At 38.2% G+C, this 26,332-nt stretch overlaps 1 protein-coding gene across 1 annotated transcript in view; it reads right to left on the reverse strand.

The window, feature by feature from the left end:
- Window positions 1-3,985: 3,985 nt before the first annotated feature.
- The window catches only part of nsg2 (neuronal vesicle trafficking associated 2), a 36,067-nt gene continuing 13,720 nt past the window's right edge, over window positions 3,986-26,332 (reverse strand). The window contains exons 4-5 of the mRNA XM_036588808.1: window positions 6,409-6,519; window positions 3,986-5,124 (exon numbers count right to left, since the gene is read on the reverse strand). Of these exons, the coding sequence (XP_036444701.1) occupies window positions 4,933-5,124; window positions 6,409-6,519 (303 nt within the window). The 3' untranslated portion in view covers window positions 3,986-4,932. The remainder of the gene's footprint in view (window positions 5,125-6,408; window positions 6,520-26,332) is intronic.

The raw sequence follows: 26,332 nt of genomic DNA on the forward strand, positions 1-26,332 counted from the left end.
AGCGAGTCGAAGTGAGCGCGGGCGAGTTAAAAGAGAACTGAAACAGGACCCTACTCTCCTTTCATTAAACATGTTTATATAGACATTTTCACATTTCTGCAGTTTTTCAGCTGGAAGTACTCGTTTCAGGGTTATGCTGTTTTGTTTAAACAACAACAACAACAGATGCCAGAGTAGAGCTAACCCAATTGTTAGCTGGTGTTCTCTAGACATTCTAGACACATCCTCGAATTTTATCTTGGCAACTACGACAAAAATGAAGTGACATATTTTTCCATGGAGAGCTGAAGTAATACACCAGTACATCTGAGGTGAATAATAGTCCATAAGGCAATAGTGGAATTTTGTGCAAAGGGCCCATTAGCCAGACGCACAATCTGACACACATGTAGCAGTAAGAGTAACAGCACGTTAAAAGCCGAGAGACAACACTGCTTTGCGAATGTTAGAGCAACTTGAGATACAAAAGTAGTGTAATCAAGACAAAAATTGCCATGTAAAAAAAAGTTCACAAAAAACAAAACATACATTTCAGAGTATCACACTACGCACATACTAAAACTGAAGTGATTTCTCTGTGCACAACGTCAGGCTGCGTGATGTGCGAAAATACAAATGTCAGACTGTATCAGCAGACACTCTGATCAGGATAAACAAAACTTCATATCAGTGCTAAGCAAAGACAACTTGAGTCTTTAGTCAAAATATTAGTTTGCGCCGCATTCGTTAGCTCCTCAGTGTCACATTGTCCTCATTTCATTTTTTCAATTTTGCCATGTCTCCGTGTTCCTAGCTCTGCAGCTGTTGTTTCGATCTCAATCTTGACATTCAAAATGTAGCACCGGCTTCCCGGTGTGAGTGCGCGGAGGGAGGAAAGCTCCGAACAGACAAGACGAACAGGGCTGCTAATTAGCCAAGCAGAAATAAACCACCTGTCAATCAGCACTTCTACTGCTGTGCCTCACTCATTTGATGCAGACTCTACCACCTTGGAAAGGCAGGCTTCATATGCATCTGGGGTCAATAAGGAACAGCACAATTTGTGGAACTGTCATATACATTCATATTTTGTGAATACAAGATGATATGCCATGTTTGGTATGCAGTCAACAATTTATATACTTGCCCATTTTTGCACGTCTGACCAAATAAATATAAAATGTCAATAAAAGCATCACAATGCTGCACTGTAAACAAACATATACACTAAGACAGTCAAGGCCCAGTTTCAGGCAAAAAAAATCAGACATGTTCTGTCTGTGTGCTATGGACAATAGTGCACAAGCCAAATTTGATGTGCTCTCTGTAGAGGATGTTTTAACTGATTTTAACTTGCTTTGTGAAGATGGGCTCTGACTGCATCTTTACTAATGCACAAAGTTCACCACAGAACAACTGGTTTATTATCCAGACATGTCTTTTCTACTTTTGCCTATGATTTAGTAAGCATCTGACAACGGTTACTTTGGCCTATTTGGCTTAATTTATTTAAATCCGCTCGTGTCACAACACCACCAATGGCATCTTTACAGCCTTTTAATGAAATAAAAGTAGCTCATGCAACTGATACTGCTGATATGGCTCCTCTTCTATTACAGTGCTGCATGGAGGTTTGTGAGCCCTTCATCATTTTATGACGTTCTACATAAATGTGAACTAAAAATATGGTCAGATCTTCTTTATGTCAAAACAATCGATAAAGAGAACCCAATAAAACAAAAAACAAACAATAACAGTTTATCATCCATTTACTGAATCCAAAGTGATCCAACATTAAATATCTTTGTTGACAAAAGTATGTGAACCTGTAGAATTATCATTTTGGTAGAGGTCATAATTAGGGTTAGGAGGTCTATTTAAAACATATCAACCTGAGCCTTCACCATCAAAGTCTGGTCTGTACCACACACATTTGTCTCAGTCAAATGGGATTTCTGAGGACCTCAGTAAAGTATTTGCCAGTGCTCATTAGCCTGGAAAAGGTTCCAAAACTATTTCTAATGAGTGTGGACTTCACTGATCCACTGTCAAGCAGTGAGTGTACAAATGGAGAAAAATTCAATACCATTGTTCACTTTCCTGGAGTGTGATTCAGCTATATTACTTCAAGAGTAAGGCATATAATATTCTGGGCTGATCACAAAGCAGCCCAGGGTAACATCTAAAGACCTTTAGGCCTCTCTAACATGGGCTAATGTCAGTGTTTATGAATCTATTATCAGGCAAACACTGAATAAGAACAATAAGAATGGAATGATAGCATGGAGAAATCCACTATTGTCCAGGAGGAACATTTCTAACTGTTTAAAGTTTCCTGAAGACCACCTAGGTGAGTCAGAAGACTACTGAAATAATGTTTTGTGGATGGAGGCAAAAATGGATCTGTATGGCTTTCATGAGAGATGTTAAGGAGATGTTTGTCAAAACCAAACACTGCATTTCAGCATAAGAAAGTTCACAGAAAGGTTCACATACTTGTACATTAAAGACAGTTAATGTTAGATTGCTTAGTTCAATAAATGAACGAAAAACTATATACTTGTGTTGTTTAATTGGGTTCTCTTTATTTATTGTTAAAGGTTAAATGATGATTTGATCATATTTCAGGTCACATTTATGCAGCAATTCACTAAATGAGAAAGGGCACACAAACTTACAAGCAGCACTGTAAAACTGACCCAGCCAGATTACAGAGCTTTACTGCATCTCAGTAGATTAAAAGTCATTTTATAAACCTTAGCAGTTCGCTTACCCTGGGCGGTCTTACGTGTCCATCTCCTGGGAAAAAAGCACATTTTGCTGCCTGAAGCACCCACACTCTGTCAGTGAGCTGAACAAAAAGAGTAACGGAATTAGTGTGTAAATCTTTTATTCTGGTTGGCATATGTGCCTTTTCACCTCTCCTTTCTACAGAAGCAGTAAAGTTAAAAGTTAATCAGCTGAAAAAATCTCGTCTCCTGCACTTTCTATCACCTCCCTTGGCCACTCAGTGAACATATTACAACAGCTCCTCTCTCCTTTTTGTTGTGAAAAACCTTGCATTTTCATTTCTGTTGTGTTTTACTTTTTGACGTAATTTTAAACTTTGGCTTGTGTTAAACTTTGATGATGACCAAACCAACTGAAATAGTCCAAAATTACTTGGAAAAAAGCTTAGCTTCCATTATAAGAGCTTTTTTCCCTTTTATTACCAGTATGGAGATAAAGTGTGTTGTTGAGCGACTCACCTTAACAATGGCAGCAGCCCCTGTGGCTCAACAGAAGCACGAACTGGAACAATATTTACTCGTGTGCTGGAAAAATGTTTACTAAATGGCTAAAAACAAAAAGTTAAAATAGTTTGTCCAGGTAACTTAACTGCGTATTTGCTTTTTTCTACAGCAGTAAGACGCTATTAAGTGCTAATAAGATGGCATTACCCCTACTGAGTGCCAATTTGCCGCTATTGAGTGCTGATTGGTTGGCCAACTGATCAGTTCATTGAGCGAATCAGCTCCCGCTCACTGACGTCATGAACTTACTAGGCGCCGTTATGAAGTCCTATAAATGGAGTTCAAATATTACAGCGTGTTAAAATGTTTTATGCTGTTCTGTGTTGAGAAAATTGATGGATCTTCCTTTATAAAAAGGTTTAAACATTTGATTTTGCTCAAATTCTCCATATTAAGCCCTTCAATTTGTCTCCAGCATTAGACAAACCCGAAAGACGTTAGTGAGTGCCAATTACCTTCGCTACACTTTCTCTTTTTATTGTATGTTTTTTCAGTAAGCTTGTTGGCGGCTTCATTATGTAACTGCCAATTTTTAACACTGCACATCGAAAAAGTGCAGTTAGTAGTCAGGGCTCTGTGCAGTTTACGCAAAGCTGCACTAAAGGTTAATTTCGGGCTCATTGTTTTGCACTGCGCCTGCACTCATATGTACATCTGGCCTTCACTCTAGTTCGAAATCACATTTTAAGGAAGGAGCAGCCTGATCACAAATATACTGAACATTTTGTATATCTTTATTGTTTTAAACCTAAAGGATACACAATCAAAAATACTCAGTGCTTTGCTACATATCAACTAACAACAGCACAAGATTTCAAAATGTTTTTCTGACAACAGATATAAAAATGATAGTGGCGCAGATCTGTGACTGAAGCAGAAGATCGAGCTTTGGCAAGGATTCTGCTGATATCATCCCAGAGTCCAAGGTTTTCGTCCCTGGATCATCCTCCAGTGATTGAGCATAGACTGCTGGCTAAAGCGAAACGCAAAGCTCCAAAGGCCGCTGATCATCCGCTGAGAAACAGTGAGAATTTTACAATGTGTCTCATGGCAGTACACACAATAGGTCTATTCTTTCTCATGGGCTATTTACAGTTAGGCTCAAAGGAGGAACCATAACATACATTTACCATGTGTTCTGTCGCCAGTCTATGGTAATATCATATTTATATTATTGTTGTCATTAATATATCCCACATAAAAATGAGTCTTACAGATATCTTGACAGAAAACCACAGAAACTGTATGTTTGGAAATAAACCACAAAAAAAAGCTTCCCTTATTTGTATCATGCCTTTCACAATGAATTGAACGGTCACCTAACTACAGGGGTAGGGTACAGAACTTTTGTTTTTGAGATGGATCATTGACACTCACAGACAGTGCAAGGAAAAAACATTTCAGACAGGTTCGCCAAGTCATGCCTTTGTACAAACAATTATCAGATATTAAATACAAAAAAAACAGGAATTATACAATAAAAAATAAATAACAAATAGTCATAAATAAATAAATACATAAATAAACAGTCATACATATCAAGAACTATGCAGGTAAAAAAAGAAAAAAAAACAGAAGGGGAGAAATGGAGAGTAGCAGGTAATCAGGTGAAAAGTAAGCAGGCAAGGCAACGCCTGTTTAATAAGCAGCGTGGGCAGCCTCATTGGCTGTCTGTGTTAGGGGGCTTGGCGTCGTGCTGGGCGCCACCAGCCGGCAGCCAGGGGGAAACAGAGCGTGAGGTGGTCTGCTTGGCCATGCTGTAGTGGCTGATGACCGTGTAGAAGCGGCCACGGGAGTTGGCGTCCTGGGCAGTGTAGTAGGCCTCCAGGGAGGCTGGGATGCATCGCTTGTGCTGTTGAAACGAAGGTGGCAGCATGTCACATTGCATTAAAAGTTAAGAGTGTCCATTTTGATTTCTTTCATTTTTTAAAACCATATTTCTTTTTGCCACGTATTCAAACTAAATGGGTCTGAAGCATCATTCATGCTGAAATATGCCTAGTGAACATTATACAACAATTCAAAATCGCTATACTACTGTTCTGTCAACATAGCAGGGTTCCTACTATTTGTCGAAGAGGTGCTTACACTACAAGTTTAATCAGAGAGAATTTCACACAAACCTAAAAATATTGGAAAACAGCTTGCAGACTGAGAAAATGGGTGCTGAACCATTCACACTACATGAGCAGTCATCGCAGGCTCACACACTTATTCGTTGCTGAACTGGGCCATTTGTCACAGATCCTAAAAACTGGTTTGCAACATGAAGATCAGGGGTAAAACCACGTAGTGCGCACTTGCCGTTAGTTTAGTTCTGTTATGTAATCTGTATTTGACTTGTCCATTCGTACAGTATACAGTAGCTTTGTCATTTTCCCCAAAGACAGTGCAAACAAAAAAAGGTCATAACCCCGATGTTCACATCAGCATTATATGGCAGGTGGTACTTTCAGTAACACTCACAACATGGCATACGGCCATGTCTACAAGTAGTATTTAGTTATTCCAGTAGCATGAGGCTGCAGCCGATAGAGCTTTAAGCTGCAGATGGTAATGTACTTCGGAATTATTACTACTAGACTTGTTAAAACTGTGGACATTACAGATTTAGACTGGATTAAAATCATGTATCTTGTCAGTAATCATGTAAATTACAGCTTCAAATCCAGCTTGAATATGGCTTAAACTTTTCTCAACATTTACAAGAATATGCATCACAGCCCACACTTCCAATACCAAGACAAGGTTATGCTCTTTCATATTTAATGGGCCCATTAGCAGAGCACCCAAAAGTTTGGCTCAGAGAACCTAACTGACAGAAACTGCTTAAATTTCTACAAACTTGTTACAATATTGCACTTCTAAGGCGGATTCATTTCAGGAAGATTTTTAATAGCATGAGATACTGAGCCAAAATCTGATCAAGTGCCTATTAACACTGAATCCAGAATGTGCACAAAGAGAGATGTGTGAAAATGCTGATTTTACTGATGTAAGAAAGTGTTTGGCAAGAACAGTGTGCCACATGGACTTTTTTCAGGCAAATGTGAAATGCTATTTTTATATGGATTGATATAGGTCCAAGAAAGTATAGGCCTAGATAGATTTAGTCTAATAAAATATATACACTCACCTTGTACACAAAGCCATCTGGGCAGGTGTGGTCATAAGTGAAGGCCTTGTACACCACCAGGAACACTATGCAGGCAAGAAAGGCCAAAGCCAGGACAATAAGGATGGTGACCTATGGATGAAAAAATGACAGAACCTTAGTGGGACAGTGACTGATGTAGGGCTGTAACGACCATGAAATTTCAGCTGACAATCAACTGTCATATGAATAATTGTGATTAACTGTTGTTTGTAACTAATAAAATACAAGCGTAAAGTAGCCAAGTTGGTAGATTAGCCACTTTACATGCTAGCTATGTTTGCTTAGTAGCTAATGCTAATTGTACTGTCAAATCAACACTGCACACACTCACACAAATGTCTACAGTTACACAGAATTAGGTGTAGAGTTAAGCAAAGCCAAAAAAATGCTAAAAAACATACATTACCTGGCGCTGCCTTCTAAGCCTGTTAAAGCACCAAGTTAAATGTTTTTGAAGATTTTTTTTGTATATAATTCTTATGATGTGTCAAGCAATACATTTACTGCTTTCTTTTATTTACATTTTTTGTCTCAAGCCAATGCACCCAAATCACATTTTATAGCACACTGTGAAATGGAACAACTGTAGAAAATGATTGCAGTCAGCGTAAATAATTAAGATCATCTCAAAAAGATAATCTGAAATAACTGCAGGCTATTATCTAATAATTGTGACAAGCATAGATGGATAGATGTTGCTGCACTTTTACCAACTTTATTACCTACTATAAACTATTGTGTTGTGTATCTAAATTTCTGCATAATTCAGTTGTTGAACATTCAGAGTGGTCTGATGGACTGATTACTTTACAGTGATGGCGATCAGAACCAGAGGTTGCAATGCCTACAAAACAAATGTGTGCTGTTATTTTTTTTTATCCTACAAGAGAAATTTGTCATTTTGGCAGCATATCTACGCCTAGTGTGGCAGCTGCACAGCATCACCAGCAGAGCAGCACAACCTAGGGCAGTGCTGGGTTAAGTGCTTTGCCCAAGGACACAACTAGGAATAACCAGTCAGTCCTTGGTGTTGAACCGCCAGGAGCCTTTTAGTTGCTGACTCACCTCTACTCCCACCGAGCTACCAGCCATCCCAAAATATTTGCTGTCCAAAATGACCAATGAACTTCTGAGGTTTATATGTAAACATTAAAAATGGTAAAATAATGGTAAATATGCAAAATACATTTTCTTTAGGTACTATACTGCTTTACAACACCCATGTAATGGAGCAAACACAGATTTTTTTATTTATATTTGTTTTAGACCAAAAACTAGCATCAGTCAGTGTGTTCGCAAACATTTTACGTTCTGTTATGTGGCTTTCAAAGGCAATAAACTCTGTTTGGTTCCTATCACCACTGCTGTGAAAAATTGTCAGACCACCCTATTTGAAACCTTTTAATTATGCAGACATTCTGAAGTGGAATTCCCTTTTAATAACGCAAAAGGGGGAATTAATTGCTTATATATGCACTTTTAATGTCCGAATTTTATGTTAACCTGTGACGCAGCTTGGTTATAAACAACTCGCCAACCATTGCTAATTCAGTAGAGAGAGCATAGAAAATAGCTTAGCCAAGAAATTAGCTTGATAGGAGGTTTGACAGTTTTTTTTTCTTCCCCACAACGCTAATTTATTCCCATCACTGTCAACATCAAGCGCAGTCTCCTCACGAAATGCTTCCCAATCTGTCAGAGTACATTTGTTACAACCAAGTGACGCAAACAAGGAAGCTTCATACTCTTCAGAAATCTGCGGCTTGACGGAGGCAATTCTCGGCCAGACCCGACTACTTTGTCAAGGGGGATTAGAGCAGAAAAGGGAGGCCATTTTCTGCATTTTAGCTTCAGTATCAGTAATTGGATGTTTTTGAGCACCAGCTAATTAGAATTATGCAAATGGAGTATAACATGAATGAGAGATAGCCAGTTGACTATTTGAAGACTTTCATACTATAAGGAGCTGGTGGGCCAGCTCTGGTAGTTTACTCCTTTTGTTCCCTGTACCGCATTAAGCAATTCATCTTTACAATGGATTAAATCTCTAAAACTACTGCATGTTTCCAGTGTGACAGGAGAAGACAGAGCTATTGAAGACTTTTAGGGTGAGACTGAGGGAGCTCAGGACAAGACGTTCAGGATAAACCTTGCAAAATTTGAACAACTGGGGACAGTTTTAAATTTGCCAAAATTATGGACTTGAATCTATCTTATGAAGAACATACACTATTATGTTAACAATGAAGGTTTCTTCTGTTTCCATGTAGTAGTTTTTCGTGCTGTAATTTTCCATAAGTTCATGCATGTCTACTGGTTTCATTCTGAAGAATTTTAAAAAGACTCAGTGACATCAGTCAAAACATAATGTATACTTTCAGTACACAGTTCTGGGGTAGAGCAGGGTAATACATCATCTATACTGGTATATCAGTGTAGATATCAACAATATTGATTTTTAGTTGCAGCAGCAGAACTGAATGAAAAAAACATTAACTGCTGGGGTGGAAAATATGTCTTTGTATTTTGTTTCTATTCTTTAATTATTGTTTTGGAAGATTTATACTCTGCTGAAGTATTATTGAACTTGAATATTTGAATTCTTATTCAGTTTCATCTGGGAGAGAAAAAATATACTTTTTTAGACCTTCAATGTACTCATCACAAGTCCAAGTGATTTTGTTTTTCTTTTGTCAAGTTCCAGCACATTTTAATTTGTTCATTTTAATTTCAAATTGCTGTAAAATGAAACTATGCAAATCTATTTTTGTCCAAGGACTATTAAAAGTTTAGTAAAAGGGGTTAAGAGGAAGTCTGGATTACACAGATTGTGGCAGCCTGCCCTGATGTTTAATACTATATTAAAACACTTTTTTGTACTTGAATGTGTTGAAATGTTGCTATTTCGTGACTCACTCAAGTATATATTTTGCTGCATACAGTACAGTGCAAAAAGACCATCTTTCAATTATTTATTATAATTTATATTAATTTTTCATTGTCAGGAAAAACAAGAAGAAAATATATTTAACACAAAATGACTGAAATGCCTCAACAAAAGTACATTTCATTTTTTTTAGTCAAATTTATCAAATCAGTATTCAGTGTATCCACATTTTGCCTTTATTACAGCTTCCATTCTGTTCAAGTACATTTTTGTTAGAAATCAGCAGTGATATTTTTCCACATCTCCAGAGTTCAGTCTTAGTTGGTTACATATTTGTGCTTCTCATGATCCAAGTATTCCCAAACACATTCAGTGATGTTGAGGTCTGGACTCTGGGGAGGTCAGTCCATTGTTCTGTTAATTCACATGTAATACTGTGACATTCATTTCATACATGTCCATCAACTGAAAAAACTTGAGGCCTGTTCTGAATGGAAATTTAAAAAAAATCAAGCATACTCCCTTACTTTTGCACAGTACTGTATTTTCACTTTTAATTGAGGGACATTTTGACACAATAAGGTTATCTGTGATTTTTCTACCTCTAGTTAACTGCAGTGTAGGTCATTTGCTAGATGTTTCCCTTACAGAAAATGCCATGAAAGAGCCCAATCTACATCCCCATTTCCAAAAAGGTTTAGCACCCAGACTCTTTTAATATGGAGCAATGCTGTTGTAATACATGCAGAATGTGATTTGACATTGTCTTGCTTAAATAATCAAGGCCTTCCCTGAAAAAGGCGTCGTCTGGATGGCAGCATATGTTGCCAAAACATGTATATATCGTTCAGCATTAATGGCGCCTTCACAGATGTGCACGTCACCCATGCCATGTGCGCTAATGTTCCCCTCTATACCATCATGAATACTGGCTTTTGAACTGTGCACTGATAACTAGCTGAGTGGTCTTTAGCCCAGAGGACACAGTGTCCATGATTTCCAAAAATAATTTCAAACACTGATTCGTCAGACCACAGGACACTTTTCCACTTTCCCTCAGTTCATTTTAAATCAGCTCAGGCCCAGAGAAGGTGGCAGCATTTTTGGATACTGTTTATATACGGTTTCTTCTTTGTGTTTAAGAGTTTTAATTAGCATTTGTGGATGCAGCTCCAAACTGTTTCAGAAGTTTCTGAGCCCATGCAGTGATTTCCACTAAAGAATCATCTCTGTTTTTAATGCAGTGCCGTCTAAAGGCCCAAAGATCTAAGACTGACCTTTTCCCTTGCATACAGAGATTTCTCCAAATTCTCTGAATCTTTTGATGTTATTATGTACTGTAGATGATGAAAAGCAAAAGTTCTTTGCTATTTTATGTTGAGAAACTTTATTCTTGAATTGTTGGACTATTTGATCATGCAGTCTTTCACAGAGTTGTGAACCCCTCCTCATCTTTACTTCTGAAAGACTTAGCCTCTCTGGGATGCTCATTTTATACTGTATCATGTTATTGACCTGTTGACAATTAACTACCAGATGTTTTTTGAGCATTACACAACTGTGCCAGCCTTTTGTTGCCCAATTTCTCAGTTTCAACATTTGATATGTTGTCTTTGAAGTATTTTTAATGAAATATAGCGTTTAGATGATTTGCACATCATTGCATTTTGTTTTTATTTTCATTTTTCAAGTGTCCCAACTTTTTTGGAAATGGGGTTGTGAACAAGTTCTGTCAGATTTGTAATACATTTTTGTAGAGTATCAGTAATGTAAGCTTAAATACTGTGAAACATTCAGGAATAAAAAAAAGAAAATGAACTGTATCAATACCAACTGTTCTTGTTCCCTGTTTAAGCAACGGGGGAATAAAATAGCACCAAATCTTAATGGGCCTTAATGACCTTAAATTTGCTTTTAATATTGTGACATTCATTTCATACATGTCCTCATGTAAAGCTCTTGACTATCCGGTAAATCTGCAGTAGTCTCTATCTTGGGTCTTATTTTATTTATTTTTTTTTCGATGCAATTTTTTTAAGCACCGCAGCTCAGCAGTTCTGCAGCTTTGAGGAAAGGAGCTGGATTATGAACTAGTTCCATCCAAGCACTAGTATATTGCCCATGTCCAGGGGAGATGGACTAGCCAAGGGAATCAATCAAAATCTGCTCCATGTTCCATATCTTTATCTGCAGATTTATGTATAGTGCCAAAACTGGGTTAGTTGAGAATCAGTTTTTCCCCCATCCCTCTCACTCCATCCATTCATCCATCCATCCTCTAACTGCAGATTAAACGAGGCTATGACCTTGGCCCAAATTGGCCTCATTTGTGGCATTCTGCTCTCTGGCTGATAACAGAAAGTGCCTTTCATGATTTCTTTGGGAAAGCTGTTTTTGGAATTGCAGACAACCCTCAACATTTAATCTACACATAAAAGTTCATCAGTGGCTCTCAGCTATGATGTACGATTCCAGGAAAAATCCTGAATTGGTGTAGAACCATTACGTGGAGGTTCTGTAAACTTTAAAACAGTTCTTCACATTCACACATCTCATTTACAAAAACAATTCTTGAAAGAACCATTCACTGAAAGGCTCTTCAGGGAACCAAAAGTGTTTCAGACATGGCATAGCTCGAAAGAACCCTTTATTTTTAAGAGTGTAATGTGACAACTTGTGAATTCTATACAAGCCTCTGAGTCCAGCAGCACACACCGTGACAGCTTCCAGGTGTTGACTGGTGATTTTTAACCTGCTGCGATATTTAAGGAATAAACCTGAAGCATAAAAAATATCTCCTCTACCTGGATTCTCTCAGCACCGAACCAGGCATTCACTCTCTGCGAATTATTCACGCTCAGCTTACTTTGTAGACATCAAAAGCCTTTTCACACCAGTGAAAGAAGATACAAAATGCAATTCCGAACAGCCACATCCAGCTGGGCGAAATTCTCTTTGATTCCAGGTCGAGGCCTGAGCCAGTACTAAATGAGGTCATTTCAGCCCAAACATCATTGTGTTTGTAACAGACCAGACACATCACCATCTGTTTTGACTGCCATCTGTATTTGTTTTTTTATCATCCCTTTTCCCCCTCGTTTCTCCCCCTCTGGTCATCATTACAGTACCCTGTTGATCAACTCCAAGGTTGTTTTTGTTGTTGTTGTTGTTTTTTTTTCTTCTCGTTGCTGCGTCTCTGAGCATTTGACGTCAGTTTAATCCATAGGTGGAAAACGATAATCCCTGGGCCGGATTTATTCCATGGCTCAACTTCCCTGGAGTACTTCAGGGTATTAATGCATTACACTCATTTGCTGTGGACCACAGCAATACAGATTAAAACACAGTCCAGAGTGTAGTCTGAAAGATGGAACTGAATGACAAATCAAGCGTGTGCCACTTCACTATTTCTGCACTACAATCACTAGTTGCAAGTATTTATATGTTCACACTGACATTTCTGTTTATAGCAGCCTGTTATTATTAAGTGTTATCATAATTTACTTTTGTGGTATTATATGAATACCTTCATCAAAATACCACAGAAACACTCTGGAGCTAAGATACTCACAGTGAAAAACACTGATTGATTAGCGGCTCATTTGCAATATCAGTACTGTAAGGCCAACATCATGATCATGGTTAGCAAACGATATATTGCGCAGTAATACTTCATAGTATACATTGTAAGGACTTCTTAGGGTATTACAAGTGCTTTCACACATGCAGCCTTTTCCACAAATATAATTACACCATCCTTCCAAAGTGAGAAGCTGATGAGTGCAACTTTTTCAACGTTAAGAAGCCGCTGTCACGAGGCGTCAAACTTTTGAAAGTGTAACAACAGAAATGAAGAAGCGCTACAGAGGTCACAAAAATGAAACAAAAAGACAGGTGCTCCTGGGCATGGGTGCAGAAAAAAGAAATGGTTCCATGCTGGGAGAGGCAAAAAACCCTGATACGTACTGCAATACGTTTGAAGCCATGCGCTTGTTTAAAACTACATTTGCACTTCTTTGTAACTTTGTGCTGCTTCCATTACTCAGTAACATTTTTATCAGCACAACACTTTGTAGTCCATTTAGCAGAAATGCTCATAAAAAATGTATTTCTGTCTTTTACTGTCAGTTAATCATATTGAATATTATAATTATAATATAATATTGTAATGTGTAACATGCATCATCTTCAGTCCTTTTTTACATCAGCAGGGGGCAGACTGATCACTTTCCTTATAGCATGTAGCTTAACTGTGAGAATTTATTTCATTTGTTTACATTCTTTACAACCTTTTCAACGGCTACATCTTTTGTCTCTTGGAGATCTTATTTTTATAGCCAAATATGCAGGAAACCACCATTTTAGTAAAAGTGTTTTGTATGATTTCAAATGGCTTATGCACATGCAAAGAAACAGAATGAAAACATTAGCAATTTGCCTCCAAATAAGAGATTATGTAGGTAATAATATTGATTAAAATAGAATAAAATTCAGAACCATTGGCTAACTGTGCTTGCACACAGTGGAATTAGACCTCTGCATTTAACCAATCCCTGCAGTGAAACACCCATGCACACTAGTGAACACACATGAGGGGGCAGTGAGCACACCTGCCCGGAGCAGGTGCCTTGCTCAAGGGCACTTCAGTCATGTCCTGTCAGCTCAGGGGATTGAACCGGTGACCTAAAGAGAGATTTCTCTTTAATTATGTTTAATAACAACAAACTCTTAATCTTACATTAGCATTATCTCTCTCACCCAGCTGTGTAACTAGTTAGCTAGCTAGCTGGGTTGTACTGTGAGAGGCAATTGTTAGCATTCATTGGAAAATGTGAAAATGTTCTAAGAGCAGTTTTAATATTTCTGCCTGTTTTAGAAAAAAAACAAGTCTAAACAAAACAGAGAAGTGAATTTGAGTGACCAATGTAAGAAACATCCATTAAGTCAGCTAGAATCTAAAATTAACCTATATTGTGATGTGTGGAGCTAGCAGGCTAGCCAGCTAGCTAGGTAAGCTGTATTAGCCAGTGCAAGCACTAACGTTAGTTAACTCTCTTTTTTATTTGCTTTTTTGTAGTGTCGGATTTTACTATTTTTCCTTAAAAAGCCTTTGTAAAATCCACAGTAACACAACCAATAGCTAAAGAAATGGTAACGTTACTTTGAATTATTTTTTTCTTGAAACTGCTGAAATAACATATACTGGTAACAGAATCCTCTTATTTGGTTAAAGTGTGGAAAATAACCCTCAGAAACAGTCAAAACGGGTTTTCCTTCGCTTAATCTTTTATTTGACGAAGCTTCAACCCGCACACTGCTGCTCCCGTGGCCGCTTCGGACCCAGGGTCTGTCTCAAAAAACTTACGAAAAGAGAGTGTTTCTGCTTTCATTATTAGCATTATTATTATTGTCTCTGTATGTACACCTGCTGATATGTTCAGAAGCATCAGCGGAGGTATTTACAGAGATACTAACTCTGAAGCAGACGCGGGCAAGCACTGTGATAGCGTGAGTTGAACCTTCTGTCAAAAATAAAAGAATAGAAAAAAGAACAAGAAAAGAATGGCACACCTCAGTAAAAACGGGGTTTGTTGTTGTGCTTATCTTTAATTTGGCGAAAATTAAAAACTTACAATTACACAATTACACGAAAGTGTAATTAATCTAATAAGACAGAACTTAATTGCAAATGTCACACGAACTTTACAGTCCGATGTGGTGTGTGTAGCCTGATTGTGTGAAAGCTGAGATATGGCTGTGTTTCGGCCCGAAACTCGACTCAACTGACGCGGTGGTCTGAGGTGGTCCTAAAACGTACACAGTAACGCAGCCGGTTTTTTGAACATGCATGCAGCAGCCTGCAGCACCGAGCGCGTTTAACTATCGCAGCTCAGTCATGTTCACTTGTCGGAATACTATTTCACGCAATGGTTTGCATTAAATAAATCCATAAACAAACGTGTTTTACCGTCATTATGGACTGTTTCTGTGGTAACTTGGTAACTCTTACCGGGCACAAGCCAAGGCCCGATATATAAAACGGACATGCGTAATTTAAAAAAATTCTCCTTTCCGATTTTAGTTCTGTTAAAACAAATTACCGTCTGCGTCTTATTATCGATTATCGATTATATGCGATTATCTTTAAGTTCAAACAAATTTTGCCTCTCCGCTAGGGCCAGCCTCCTATACCTCTCCGCCAGGGCCAGTCTCCTTTCACCTATCCGCAAGGGCCAGTCTCCTTCACCTATACGCAAGGGCCAGCCTCCTACACCTCTCCGCCAGGGCCAGTCTCCTTCACCTATCCGCAAGGGCCGGTCTCCCACACCTCTCCGCAAGGGCCGGTCTCCCACACCTCTCCATCAGGGCCAGTCTCCCACACCTCTCCGCCAGGGCCAGTCTCCCACACCTCTCCGCCAGGGCCAGTCTCCCACACCTCTCCGTCAGGGCCAGTCTCCCACACCTCTCCGCCAGGGCCAGTCTCCTTCACCTCGCCGCCAGTGCCAGCCTCCTACACCCCCTTTTTTTAGCCACTTTATCTAGACTGGCCTCTGTTGTTTTCTTCTGGATCCAACCTCTTTCACCACTTATTTAAATCCAACTTCCTCCGTGTCTGCTAAAGGGTGAACATTCTTCTTCTAAGGTTTCACCCAACATTTGAGAGGTCATGACCCCAATAAAACTGTGGGCTGCAATTATTGGCTGATTTGGGACAACCAATGAATTGGTCAGACTCTTAATTGGACAGTAGTGCCAGTATTCCTCTGGCAACAGACTCATTCTTATCATGTATTTTCAGTGTTATAATTGTAATGGCTATTACAATTTCAGTGTACATCAAAAAGTCAAAATAATCACTAGATTATTCAATGACTACAATAATCGATAGTGACAGTAAAGTTATTAATATGTGACAGTAAAGTTATTAATATGTTGGATAGAGAAATACAGTTAAGAACATAGGTTTGGTTCCTGTTTTACTGGATGGTAACTCTAAATAATGGGCTTCTTCAATGAGAGCTTGAAAAAAGGTTGTAAAGATTGTTACCATTCAGTTCACTGTTCAGCTGTCGACCACAGCAGTGATGAACTGTAAGAACTGTAAGAATTTTTAGTGATTTGAATTCCAGAACATGGATTAGAGCCCAACCAATATGAAAACTGTGACTGATACCAGTAATGATTGTTAAGAGGCTAGAAATTGTGTTAACACTTAACAATATTGGCTGGTATTATTTTATATTGTAGTATTTTATATTGTATTGTTTGATACTCCAATTCATTTTAGTTGAACTGTGCTTCACTGATACGACTGTCACTTCTCAATGGTCACACTTATTAATTTCACATGTTTTTGTAAAACTGAGTATGGTAGTATTTTGTGGTCAAATTGCCAGTTAACCTGTATTATTGGGATGACATGGGCAGATGAGTTTAGCAGTCACTACCAGTGTTGAAAAGTCAGTTTTTTTTGAGTGTCAGTTTATTACAATTGAAAGCAAAGCAGCTAATTATCACTTCTTTAATGGCAGGATTTTTTGCTGATAAGTCAACACCTCAGTAAAAATGCTGTGTTGAAAATATAATGACATTCAATAAACCTTTTTTGAGGTATTTGGTTTTACGTTTCCCTTTTTGAATTTACCTTTTTTTTTTTGCAAACATTCATTATTAATGATTTGTGAATAATTATGTGGGATTTGGAGCTGTTGCTGACTATGGAACTGATCCGGTGCAGATGCAACAAGTCAGGGCCGGATTCGTTCCAGAGACGGCTGCTTATATCAGCTTGAGCTTAAACCTCTACTGAACTGGGTCCGTGCCACATTTGGGCCAGATATGGAGATAATATTTAGACCTGCACCAATTCAGGGCCAGACGTAATGCTGTTCTTTGCTCATCTGGGCCGGTTTTTAATCTGTTTCAGCACAGATCCGTAAAACGGATCAGTTCCAGTATTGGGCCATTGTGCAAAAAGACACTGGGCCAGCTCTGCTTTGTGGATCCGGACTGGATGCAGCGCTACATTTGGCCCTAATCAGCCGCAGTGTACATTTGTTGTCTGGGAATACTGTCCCATTTAATCCTATCCTGTGACCCTCAAATGATCAGCAACTGAGATTACAGTATGACATCCACAAGCATTACACATGGGAAGGATTTTCTCTGCCAACATCATTCCTAAGGCACATTACGCCCAATATTACCCACGACCAAAATTTAAAGCATGTTTGTTACTACCGTTCAAAATATATCCAGTAAGCAGCAACAATGAATGACTAGTAAAGCTTAAGTCCATATGCTCATGAGCTGTAGGTTGCCATGATAGAATTCATGATTGTAGCCCTCTTGTTCAAAGCTCATTTCTATCACTTGAATAGCGTTTATAAATCACGTATCTAGATGTTAAGGATGTAACAAATTAAAATTATTATTGTATTTATGAACACAAATTTAGTTTTAGATGTAGCTTCTATTTCTTTTTATCTAGTTAATTTATTTGGCTACTTCACAGTGTTTTTAACATAGAAAACATGTTCCAAGAAAGTTACATTACCTTTCTTTTTAACAATGCTCAGTTATCGTTTGGAAACAGAGGACATCAATTCTAGTTGTAACAGTGGAATTTTTTCCTATTCTGGCTTGATGTAACACTTCAACTGCTTAATAGTCTGGGGATTCTGCTATCATATAATGTACTTCATAATGCACTACATGTTTTCAATGAGAGAGAGGTATGAACTCCAGGCAGTCTAGCACCTGCATGGTTCTTATGATGAAGCCATGCTATTGTAACACATGCAGAATGTGGCTTGGCATTGTCTTGCTGATACAAGCAGGGACATCCCTGAAAAAGACATCATCTTGATGGCAGCATATGCTACCTTATGCGTATAGACCCATCAGCACTAATGGTGCCTTCACAAAAACCACTGACATTGGCATTAACACCCTCCTTTACCATGACAGATGGTGTTTCTTTTTTTTAAGCCCATTTGGTTTGCGCAAGCCATCCTCACTCATGAAGAACTCGGCCTATTTATGACATTTTTTGGAACATTTTACAATGTTTCAAGTCTTACATTTTCCCTGTGCCAAATTTTTTGGAACGTGTTAGAGACATCAGTTTCAGAATCAAAAACTAAAATGTAATTATCTTGTCTTTTGCTATTTTTATTTAAATAAAAGTCAAAGCAAATTTACAAATCACTGCTTTCTATTTTTATTTGCATTTCAAATACTGTCCAAACTTTTTTTGAATTGGGTTTGCGGATAGGGAACCTAATACTAACATAATAAATGAATGCTTGAGTATTCAAATTATTCAGGCTCTACTCTTATGCACTGTATTATTCATGTTACATTAATACATTCATTCAAATCAATCATTGACTCAAATTATCTAATTTTCTCCCTTTCTATGCAATTACAAATACCACCCCCACCTGAACTCCCATACAAACCCAGCCAGAGCACTTTCCATATGTATTTGTGAGCCATCCATCACACTCTCCTCAGGGGGTCTGAATGGAACCGTGAATCATATCTAAATCTGCCTTCCCCCTGTCCAGTTGGTCCCCACACAACAATAGTCAATGAGTCAATAAATAAATCAGTGGATCCCTGCACTGGAGGGAGGAAAGATCTGTTTTCCATGAATTATTTTACTATAAGCCAAGCCTGGTGACAGAGCTCAAGAATTCTAGGTTTTGTCATTATTCATTCAATAACTAGAGACATCCGCTTTCATTCCTTCTTATTCCTACCTTGCATATATATGCACCGAGGATTAACTGAAAATGGAAGGCAAATTAGGAAATCCCTACACTTCACCTGTCTCTTAAAAGAATGCTCCAGTATTTTTAAACTTTATCTCCATCTGCCACTTCTGTAGTGTACGCACAATTACCATAGACAAAATCAATGTTTCCCCGTATTAATAAAAGAATGGAAAACCTGTTCACTCAAAACTCACTTATAGTAGAAGTCAATGAGCAGCTGAACTCGACATGTAATTGCTTACTCAATTTTTTGGAAAACAGTTTTAAGAATCCTTCAGTCAAATGCATTTGTAAATTAAGTTGTAAATTTGTGTAATTCAGAGATAAGACTAGTTTTCTGGAGGGAGGAATTTCTAACATGCTACCAGTGTAGTGGTGTGGCTGGAGTTTCAGGCTCCTATCTGATTGCATTTTAATACCAGAAAACCTATTATTGCACTGGAAAGCTGGACAAAACATCCTAAGAACAGTTTTGGTAACATGTTCCCTCATGTACACTACTGTTCAAAAGTTCACAGCTTTCATCCATATAAAACCATATGTTTGTTGCTGGCTAAATTATCATGTTAAGATGCTACTACTCTACAACTTCACAGATTTCCACTAAATATTTATAAAGCTGTAAAAAAATGAAGACAAATTTCATGTGTTTAAAATGGTGAACAGAGATGATTCCATAACTGAGAATGCAGTATATAACAGAGAATGAAGTTAACATAAAATTCATCCATATAATGTCTTGTCTTTGGTAAGTAGTGGTCAAACAAGGCAGATGACAACAAAAAGTGACCATAAATAGATAATTACAGTACTGAAGGGATAAAGATTATCTCTCGTAATTAAATTTGCATATTTTTAATATAGAACAACAGTATATTATTTATGATTTAATAACTTCTTGCTAAGTTTGAATAGTTCAAATGCTCAACAGTCCAGGGTTTCCATTGTCATATATTGCACTTCATAATGCAGCAGACATTTTCAATGGGAGTCAGGTCTGGACTGCAGGCAGGCCAGTCTAGCACCTGCACTCTCTAACTACGAAACCACTCTGCTGGAACATGTGCAGAATGTGGCTTGGCATTGTTTTGATAAAACAAGCAGGGATGTTGCTGAAAAAGACATTGTCTGGATGGCAGCATATGTTGCTCTGAAATTTGTATGTACCCCTCAGTATTAATGGTTTTGAACTTTGCCATAGTCCATCTCAGATGAGCTTTAGCCCAAACGTTGTTGATGCATGGCTATACGGCCTTGCCCTTTAGCTCAGAGATTTCTGCGAACTCTATGGATGTTTTGATAATGTCATGGACCGTTTGATCATTTTCTAAACTTTTCACTCTTACACTGCCCCCTTCCAACATTGTTTGTATCAGGGCGAGGGTTTGAAATTATTGTCTGTGGTGATCAACTGTATGACACATATTCGGCTGAAAAATGCTGTAGTATTCCTTTAAGTGTTTTCTAAAGGCAGCTCAGCAACAGTGTGAGGAGATGTTCAGGGAATGTGGCTTGGCTCACTCTTGGTGATGAGAGGAGAGTCATGGGAGTCACCAGCCTTCTTTCCTCCCATGAGGAGTTCAACCACAAAACCAGTGTGCTCTGTAGAATCTACACAACATCTGAGACCATATGAGAACATCTGGGGTCATATTCATCTTAGAGTCAGTTGATCTGTGAGTATCATAAATACTTAGTATTTATACAGAGAAGCTGAAAAAGTCACTTGATAAGTATGTGTCCTGCTGGACAGGTTTTAGTTTTGCCATATTCTGAGAAACATTTTTAAAAGAACTAATCAGCTTGCATGATAAATAATACTAAACAAGCAAAACTGGTCAACCATTCACACTGAAAAATGCATCTGCGTTGAACATAAGGAAAGCAATAGCATGACTGAAATGTTTCTTTAGGCGAGGGAACGGACTCCATATTCTCTGCGAAATCAGTTCTAATTACTGTATGCTAATATGAGCCAATTAGGCTAGGCCTCTATGGAAATATAGAAGGTGCACAAGAGAAAAATAACAAAAAATCCATAAACTCTCACATCTAACGGTGGGTCTCTTCTGATGATCCATGACAGTGCTTTAGCCAAAAAAGGAACATGCCTACTGAGAGTGTTTTAGATTCACATTAAATGTATGAAGGAGTTCTGGTGCACAGACAAAACATGAAGCAAGGCTGTCTGCTATCTCCAGAAGAAAATCTGATACCTCGGAATAAGTCTGATGGTATTTGTTCTGAGCCAGGGTGAATTAGATGTCAAGCACTCTACCAGTTCTTAGTGCTGTAGTCTCTTAACAGGACTCAGAGGATATGTAAACAAGAATGATCTACATTGCTAATGAGCCGACTTGTGGCTCCATATTAAACAGGGTAAAGTGTTGTTTGTGTGAAAACGAGGCACAAAAACATCCCAGAAATCTCATAAACAAAAAAAAATGTCTTATTTAGACGTCAAACTGCGATGTGTTCAGGGGTTTTGGAGTTTCAAGGTCTTCAGTAACAAAAACAAATTGTTATTTTCTGGAGGAATTCAGGAGAAACACCTCATAATCTGCTACAATATCGCCACTCTTTACTGGTGAACCTGAGCTGTCAATGATTGGTCACCACCTCTGATGTGATGCTTTGTTAAAAAAAAATCTTTAAAAATCTAATTTACACAGCTTTTTCCAGTGGTGAAACTATTAAAGTTAGGCCTTCAGTTTAGGCCATAAATGCCATACATGGTTAAAAAGTAATGAGAATAATTTCTTCTAATACCCTTGTAGGATTTTTAAGAGTTTGTTAGTGTTAAGATGCTTGTCTACAAACTTTTTTTGGCCATTCCAGATTAAACTCAGACAACATATTTTACTTTGCATAGAGCAGCTTTACTGAGATTAGAGCCTGACACAGGATGTCTAACCGGCTGGAACCTGGTTTAGACTGCTGCTCCTGTTTGCTTTTGTTCTAAGATTTCCAGAAGGCCTACAGTAATCTTTTTCTTTCTAAGTTGGTACCACCCACTGTTAATCAAAATTGTGATTGATTAATTTCACTGTCAGTTCCTAATTATGTTGGTGGTTAATCTAACATGTTAGGCCTTTTGTCTAGCCCCTGAAGGCCTAACCAATGGGAAAGCTTGCTTGACTGTACTTACCTAGATAAGGAAGGAAAATCCTGATTAGATCATTGTCCACTGGCCAATTTAAGATTAACTTAACAACGATGTAAGATTATTACTACAATTAAAAAAAGAAATCAAAATAACAAGTATGATTATGATTATTTATTTCATTTTCCCAGAAATCATTGGGGCTTCTCTGAAGGGCTGGAAGGCTCTGAGAGTTCTCAGCTGGTTTTTCCCTTAACCCTAAATATTGTCAATCAGCTAAGACATGTTCGGTATCTGAAGTTTGCTTCTTTAGTTTTGTGCTGGCGCTACAACACTAATGTAGCTAATATATAGTAGAGGTTTATAGCCACCAGCCAGAGTGGGCGATAAGGCAAAAATAGCATTTCATGATACTTAAAGACATTTTCACAAAATTGGACACATATATTTTGACAGACAGACACAATGGACTAGCAGTGCTTCATTTAAAAACTGCCATCAAAAGCTATGAATCCAATGATTTTTACATTATACGTTAACATTGTCAATGTTTCCTATACATTTTCAAAGTAAAACTTAGAGTTAAAGACTTGTAGAGGGTTAATTAGAAGTATTTTGCGCTCATCGTGGGAACCTATTCGCACTTAGCTTAAGTGAACTAGCAAGTTAAAATGCAGCCTGAAGAGCTAGAACATTAATCTACATGACTATTATTATTATTATACCACTTACCGCTTATTACTTATTGCAGTTTAAAATTATGGGCAGACTTCAACAAAGTGTGGTAGTAATTTAGCTCTTGATGCACAGTACTTCAGGTTGTCAGAACGTTGCCCAATGTTATCGTTACAGCTCTGATTAATCAAATTTTAGTTATTTATTCACACGAATAACTGACTATCAAAATATTTGTTTTTGCAGCCCTAAACATAACTAATTATGCTCTCTTTGAAATAAATATGCAGTTATTCATTATTCTTTCAATACTGACGATATAAAAAGTATGCTTAGAAAGCGTATTATTTATTGCAATAACAAAAATGATCATGATAACGATAAAATATCATTCTACCACTCACCTCTGGCCACCAGTAAGCACTGTACAAACTGCATGTCTAAATGATCACATTTTTGCCTCAAGTTGTTGAGAAACCTCAAACTTGCTTATGAATGAATAGACATTGCAAAGCAAAAAAAACAACAGTAGTAACTATCTTGAAGCCTGACTTTTGTACCTGTTATGGATAAAGAAGCAGACTTCAGGTACCAGACATGTCTTGGCTGATCCGTTTGGCAGCTCTGTTAATATAAAGGCAAGGCTGACTTCAGAACAGACAGTAAAAATGCTCATAGAGCATAAAATGAATCTTGCTCTGATACTTTAATCTTTCAATATTCAGCCTCTGAGGCAGGTATGCATTAGAGCTCTATACGGCCAAATGCAACACTTCCTGAGTGCAGGTGAACCACAGATCCATTCTGTACCTCCTCTAAGCAATCCTTTTGCTGCAGAACTGAACTGTTGGATAGCTACAAGGCTTCTGTGGGGGGGTAATCCACAGTATGGCAGAATAACAAGACCAGCTCTCCAGGGCAGTCTCTCCCACTCCGGCAAGCCACTGGGCATTCTCACCATTAGCCCTGCCAACAGTGTACACTCAGAGAGGGAGAGAGAGACAGAGAGAGAAACTGCTGCAGGGAAACTGCTCTACAGCACTAATTGCTCCCTAGGCTCCCTGATAGGGACTTAGGTAAGAAGGCCTAACACAGGAGAAACAGTAGTGGTAGAGACCATATGTGATAACCGTGAACTGTCTTTTCTTCTACTTCTGCAGCATGGCAAAAAGGCAACCCTTGCCATTTTGTCTAAATCAGCCTCATGTTAGCAGTTTGGCTGACCCAAACCAGCCATTTCAGATCAGCTGTCATGTCAAGGAACAGAGCATGATCCTGAACTGCGGGCCAATTACATTTCCAAATTTAGTCACACAGCTTGGAACCAAACCGGCAGAGTCAGAAACTGTCTCTTAGGAATTAAATACCATGTTTAGCGTTTTACTGACTACTAGCAATCACAGGATTCCTTAAAAGCAGCTCATAATTCTTGAAACCAGTGTCCAGATTATTGCGCACTGGCAGGCCAAAGCTTGTGTATTTGCAGGAACAGCACTGAAACAGACCAACAGCCTGGAACAATATGAGAACGAAGAGACACAATTATCACTTAGCTTCATGGGCATTGAGAAAAAAAACAAAGCCCGGTTACAATGTGCTCTTTCAGTGCCAATAAGTGGGTGATATTTCTTTCTGGAAGGCAGAAAGCAAAAAAGGATGCAGTAGTTCTCCACTGGCAGTGAGAAGGTGAGATTAATCAGCGTTTGAACAGAGGAAAAGCCATCTGGTGTCATTAATCATCTCCGACATGGGACGCTGAAAGTACCCCCCGCTCCCCTGTGGCAGTTGAAATACGCTGTCCTTTTTTAACGTGACAAATGATTCCAGCAAATTGTTCAAACCTTTGACACAAACATAATGATTTCTTGGAGTCATGGTAACCTTAGAGTACGGCTATAACATATAATATTAGGCTTAATCTCTGTTAGATGTCTCTTGCCCTGTACTAGCTGATAAAAGCATGGCTAAGTCAAGCATTAGGCTGTCATAATTACTCAGCTCAATTAAGTAATTTTTAGAAAACTAATAAAAAATGCAATATACCTTCTCAATATATTAGCAGTGCTTAGTTGGTATGATGACAATGCATTTTTAAGTTCTCCTACAGATCTCTTAAAGAAAGCAAGTTTTTTTTTTAAAGAAGTCATATTAAAAAGCATCTTCCTCCAATAAGTATTTTGAAATATTTGAATTCAGTAAAGTCTATTTTTACTGTAGGGCCTGATTACTCAACTAGCCGTGAAAATAAATGGATGTACCCATATGGGAATTTGGGGTGACGTAGTTTTTGATGTACATTCACTGGCCAAAAGTGTGTGGACACCTGATTATCACACCCATATAAGATTGCTGGACATCCCATTCCAAAAACACAGGCATTAATATGAATTTGCTCCACCCCACATCTCCCTGTGTGGTTATAACAGCCTCCACTCTTCTGGGAAGGGTTTCCACAACATTTCTGAGTGTGTATTCAGGAATTTGTGCCCATTCAGTCAAAAGAGCATTTGTGAGGTCAGGCTCTGATGTTGGCTTGGCTCGCAAATAATGTTCCAATTCATCCCAAAGGTGTTCAGTGGGGTTTTGGTCAGGGCTCTGTGTCAGTCAGGGCAGATCTAGCAGGACAGAAATTTCACAAACTGACTTGTGGCAAAGATGGCATCCTATGACGGAGCCATGTTTAAAGTCACTGAGCTCTTCAGTATGACCAATGTTTATCTATGGAGATTGCAAAACTAAGTGCTTGATTTTGTGCATGTTAGCAATAGGTGTGGCTGAAACACCTGAACTTAATAATTAGAAGCAGTGTCCACATACTTTTGGCCATATAATGTATCTGCTAATGCCGACATATACGCATGTATAAAATGTGTAACTTTGGACTAAAATTAGCGTGACAGATAAATACAATGTATATTTCTATAGGGTTATAAATGCAGTTAAATTAATAAAATAGCAACATTTTGGCACAATTTGCCTATGCCACTAACCCTTTCTGCTGTTCTGGAGAACAATAAATACATCATCAAATATCAAATTTGAAACATTGGTCAAATGCATCAGATGTCAATAATGTTTTTTTATATATTTGCTGATACAGATATAATCCCTAATTATAATCCCTACTGTATTACTAACATAACTGACAGTGACAACCCTAGTCAGGTTTACTATTTAAAATTACTATTTACTATTTACAATTACCACAATGACCTGAGCAGTGAAACTAGCCTGAGAGCAGCAGATAAGAGTGTAATCAGTCTCTACACCTTGCACTAGCAGTGGGGGTGGTGTTAGAACTTGTAGGACAGGGAGTGTAGGAGGGTCAGAGCTTATTATTCCAAAATACCAGTTCATCCAAAAATCTATATTCTACTCATGAATTTCCACCTCACATCCTGTCGCCTTTGTGTACTGAAAGAATCACCAAACGCTACCATCTTGTGCCTTTTCAGG

This window comes from Colossoma macropomum, unplaced genomic scaffold (genome assembly GCF_904425465.1).
Source record: "Colossoma macropomum unplaced genomic scaffold, Colossoma_macropomum, whole genome shotgun sequence".
Classification (NCBI taxonomy): domain Eukaryota; kingdom Metazoa; phylum Chordata; class Actinopteri; order Characiformes; family Serrasalmidae; genus Colossoma; species Colossoma macropomum.